This window comes from Eurytemora carolleeae, unplaced genomic scaffold, assembly GCF_000591075.1.
Source record: "Eurytemora carolleeae unplaced genomic scaffold, Eaff_2.0 scaffold571, whole genome shotgun sequence".
In the NCBI taxonomy this organism is placed as follows: domain Eukaryota; kingdom Metazoa; phylum Arthropoda; class Copepoda; order Calanoida; family Temoridae; genus Eurytemora; species Eurytemora carolleeae.
Window position 1 is genome coordinate 1 of NW_019396700.1, and position 5,291 is coordinate 5,291.

At 32.1% G+C, this 5,291-nt stretch overlaps 1 protein-coding gene across 1 annotated transcript in view; it reads right to left on the minus strand.

Annotated features, from left to right (window-relative positions):
• Positions 1-3,922: 3,922 nt before the first annotated feature.
• Positions 3,923-5,291, minus strand: part of LOC111707544 (glutaryl-CoA dehydrogenase, mitochondrial) — a 14,067-nt gene continuing 12,698 nt past the window's right edge. Inside the window, exon 16 of the mRNA XM_023480661.1 lies at positions 3,923-4,708. Coding sequence (XP_023336429.1) covers positions 4,606-4,708 — 103 coding nt within the window. The 3' untranslated portion in view covers positions 3,923-4,605. The remainder of the gene's footprint in view (positions 4,709-5,291) is intronic.

The window sequence follows — 5,291 nt, forward strand, 5'->3', positions numbered from 1 at the left end:
TTTTCCATATTCAAAGAACATCCAAAAGGTTAAATATCACATTGGATTTTCTCAATACCTTAAAGTGACAGACCGGTTATGTAAGGTAGTTAAACTGAGTATGCAGTGTTGTGGACAACACTCACAGACATATAAAACGTTTCCACGATTACTGAGTTTGAGCGCAAAGTCGACTTTCAAAATCATGAATTTGTGTTGGTACGTTTTTAGAATCGGTTTTTTTTAATTGTTGAATAACGATATAGTAAAATTCTTCAGTAAACTAATTAGATTTTAGATTAGAAAATATATTTCACAAAAGAAATTTATCAATAAATCAATAAATCAATAAATCAAAGTAATAATTAATTATTTCCTTTTTCATCCTTTTATTGAATTTCTGAAAACACCCAAAAGTACGGTTTTGAATGTCGACTTTGTGCTCAAACTCAGATTTACAAATCTTCAAAAAGTTTTATATGTCTCAAATGAATCCTAAGGAATTTGTCCAGAACACTGCATACTCAGTTCAACTACCCTACATAGCCGGTCTGTCCCTTTAAGGCCAATATTTCTAGAAAACAATACAAAAGTACTTTAATTTCAAAAATGATTATGTCTAAGGATATAAAAAAGTATAAGTGAGTTAGTGCCAGTGGCCCCATCCCAAATTTAGGTGTATGCAAAGTTTAATATAATGAGGGGGCACCCTCTCACTGTGATTTGAAGGTCTGAAGCTCTAAAGCAAAACCAAAGGTAACAACAACTGCTTTATTATGCTGAATTGTATATTTGAAGGGCTACCATGAAATTCATAAGTGAGTTAGAGCGGTAAAATCAAAGCCAAAGGCGTTGCGACACTTCAAAGTCGATTCTGCGATAAAAAATGTATGAGATTTTACCAGCAGGCTGAATCTATGTGCTCTCTAATTCCGTCAAGTATTTTCTCGCGTCATTTTTTTATAAATAAATCCATAAAAATACTTAAATAAAAATAACCGTGTGACCTTCAAAAATCTTATGTTACAAGAAACATAAAAATGTCGCTGCGACATACTTTCATTTTTTACTTTGTCACGTTACTGTTGTACTTTAAAAAGTGAAAATGATTGAAAGTGATTTTATTTCTTAATATAGCGTCTTGAAAGAAATCCATTCATCTGTGTCGAAACATGAAGGAAAATATGGTCTAACAAAAATAATTTCTCAAAAGCTTATTTTATTCTGTTAGCTGTAAAAACACAAATCAACATATTTTTTTTTGTGTGAAATCTTATTTTGAATATATATAATGTACTTTTACAACAGAATTTTCACATGTACACTGTCCGAGGGGTGAATCTGAACTAATCTGACAAAAGTGAAATTCTGACCGTATGTTGGACACGGTATAGATAGATAGAATATGTCATTTTTGTGTGTCCAACGATTTTCGTGAAAAGTAAAAGATACTTTATGGACAACTTAACGTGAACTTTACTTAATTAATTGTCTTTTTTCCTCTTATGGTGGATGGTACCCTTCCCTACAGCTTTAAACTTTTCCTGTCTGCGTTAAACCCTTTAAAAACTTACGAACTAAAAATAAAAGAGGTGGTTGATCGAGTTGATCTCTTGATATTGGTATTTTGTTCCACTAATTACTTTCCAAGACTGTATTTGTCTTGTTTCTTGCACTCAGTGTTCCCTGGACCTTAAAATTGTTTCTTATGCCCGTTGAATTGTGAAAATACCTTTTTTATGTTTATGTCACCACAGGGAATAACCATGTGTTCCCTAAAAAAATGACAGCCTATTTTGTTTAGCCAATTCGCCAGCTATAGCTAGCTTAAATATATATAGTATAGATAAATGCCTTTCATATCGTCACTGATAAAGAGTTATTATAGGTCGTCACTAAAATAGCATCTTTTAAGGGTAACCCTGCATTATTAGCCTCATGCTGATGTTTCTAGACCTTGGAAACAGTTGGATGTGGTAAAAACTTTAATTAGTCCAAGATGTAATAAACATTATCATTATTTGACTCCCATCCTCTATACCAATTCGATACAATATTTAGAAATTTAGCAATACATATTTTTCCGCATTATATATATAAATTTTAATAGAATATAATATCAAAGGTTAGGTTACTGAAATCGTGAAATCCTGCACGAAAACATTTTACAGGTCTGGACGATGCAAGATAGTTCAAGGAGTGTATCTTTCATACAAGGTGTCCCTATAAACACGGGAATTGAGACGACTTGAATATCGTCTTAGATTTCCGATAGTTGATAAATGCATCAAAAAACATTGAAAGTCTTCTGAGCTTTCCAAAATGTCTACTTTCCTCTCTTAAAAGTGGTAGACCACATTTTGGAAATCCCCAGACCAGTAGTTTTCGGTGAATTAAATGTTTTTACTATGATACTACAAATGTACGTTTGCACAATAATCCCGCGTGGAACAAAGACGATATAGAATGCGTCACTTAATTTCCGTGATTATTGTATTACGTACTCCCCCTCGAATCACCGTGTTCTGTCACGTGAGTTGCTCCTTATATGTTATTAATTTATACCTCTTGTTTTCACCATTCCCCACAATGTAAAAAAAACACGCGCGCTATACTGACACTCGCACTAGCTCAAGTGTATTTATTGTCAAAGATACTGAAGTCGTAATTTCAAGTGACCTTTCATTTATAGGATCGCATGTCCAATTCACAACGGTACCCATCAATCATTTATTTTAGCAATAGTGAGGAAGATATCGTCGTTTTTCTGTGTGAAGTGCTGAATTCTGGCAATTTCATTCTTTATCTCCTACTGCAAGGGACAGACCGGCTATGTAAGGTAGTTAAACTGAGTATGCAGTGTTGTGGACAAATTCTTTAGGATTCATTTGAGACATATAAAACTTTTCCACGATGAATAATTACCGAGTTTGAGTACATAGTCAACGTTCAAAATCATGAATTTGGGTCAGGGTACGTTTTCAGAGTCGGTCTTTTTTAAATCATTAAATAACGACGACGAAAAATAAAGTACAAATTATACATTAAACTAATTAGATGGTTAGGAACATATTTCTTAAACGAAATTTATCAATAAATCAATGCTAGAATCAATTATTTCGTTTTCATCATTATTTTGAATTTCTTATTTTCTATACATTTTTTCGCAGATTTCTACAAATTCTTCAAATGTCGTCTTTTCAATAATAATTCCCGAAATCTGCAGAAAATCTTTGTGAATAATGAGAAAATAGAAACTAATAATTTAACAACACTACTAATTTCCGATAATAACATTGATTTTTATTTTCTCAACCTGTTCCTAAACAACTAATAAGTTTACTGTAGAATTTTGTTTACATTCTTTGTCGTCGTTATTTAATAACTTAAAAAAAAATTCTGAAAACGTATCAACCCAAAAGTACGATTTTGAACGCCGACTTTGCGCTCAAGCTCAGGATTTATAATCTTTAAAAAGTTTTTTATGTCTCAAATGAATCCTAAAGCATTTGTCCACAACACTGCATACTCAGTTCAACTTCCTTACATTGCCGGTCTGTCCCTTTAATCCACTTTGTAGAGAACCAGCAACAAAAAATAATCAAATTTTAGATAGAAAGAAAGGGACAAACCCATCAGTCTAGTTCAGAAAAAGGTTTAAAGGTACCATAGTAAATCGGACATGCCACTGTATAAATGGAAGGTCCCTTTAAATTCTTCAATTTGTTATCCTAAGAAAAATTCAAAAATTGAGCACATCTTTTCAATTATCAGATTTTTAAAAGATTTTACCTTTAGGTCACAAAAATGTTAAATAACACGTGTTTGACAATTAAAAAGAAGTTCATAATAAATTCATATATGTATAATCTCATGTTTCCCTTTTAACTGTTTATTAAACATAATAAATATATAATTGTTAACAAATATAGTTCTTGTAAAATTTTAATGATATTTAGTTTATTAGAAATAAACTAGATATAAAGGTTGCATTGTAATTTTGTGATGTAATAATAGTATTGAGATTCAAGTTCTCTGTATATAGAAAAACTGAAGGCTGTAGAATCCATGCAAATTTTACCAATCTTGTTGCAAATTAGCTGAACCCACATAAGGTTATCCTGCGGCTGGTTAAAATTGAAGTGAAATGAACTAACTCCTTGTGGTGAGAAAGGCTGAATCATAAAAATAAAGAAGAAGAGTATTGATTGGTTTAAAGCAAGGTCAACTTAAGATTATTTACTAAAATCCTGTATGGAAGTCTTGAATTTATAAGACATGAAAAGATTAAGGATCTTTAGGAAGACAGGCATTAATGTAATTCTTCATGATTGAGCTGAATCTATGAGATGGCAGGTATTCCTGTAATTCTTCATGAATGAGCTGAATCTATGAGAAAGCAGGTATTCCTGTAATTCCTCATATGAATGAGCTGAATCTATGAGAAGGCAGGTATTCCTGTAATTCCTCATAAATGAGCTGAATCTAAGAGAAGGCAGGTATTCCTGTAATTCCTCATAAATGAGCTGAATCTATGAGAAGGCAGGTATTCCTGTAATTCCTCATGAATGAGCTGAATCTATGAGAAGGCAGGTATTCCTGTAATTCCTCATGAATGGGCTGAATCTATGAGAAGGCAGGTATTCCTGTAATTCCTCTACCAATTATGAGCGCATGAATATCATGAGTTCCCTCGTAAGTGTTCACAGCTTCCAGGTTCATTACATGCCTACAATACAATACAATACAATATAATACAATACAAAACAATTACAAGCCAATGTTATACAGGGTGTCCCAATAAACATGGGAATTCAGTTTTGAATTTGATATCGTCTATGTTATGAATTTGGATTGTATTGTAAGAAGGATTGTATTGTAATACCTGATTTTTAAAGCCATAATATTATTATGTCTGCTAGAATTTATTTTATGAAAACGGTAAATGGCTGTAAAGATGCGGCTATAAACTCTGCAAGATAAACAGCGAAGAAGAACCAGTTTACCCTGTTTGAATACTGCTATTTTCTTGTTTTACTACAAACGTATGCAATCAAAACATAAACAAACAAATTGTAAACATGGCAGACGAAAATCTTACGGATTACAGCTTTCTCAAGGTATCACTATACTAAATCAAAGAATTATTCTAAAAGACGATATCGAATTGGTCACTGAATTCCCATGTTTATTGGAACACCCTATACAATACAACAATACCGCAATACAACAAAACAACACAACACAACACAACACAACACAACACAATACAATACAATACAATACAATACAATACAATACAATACAATACA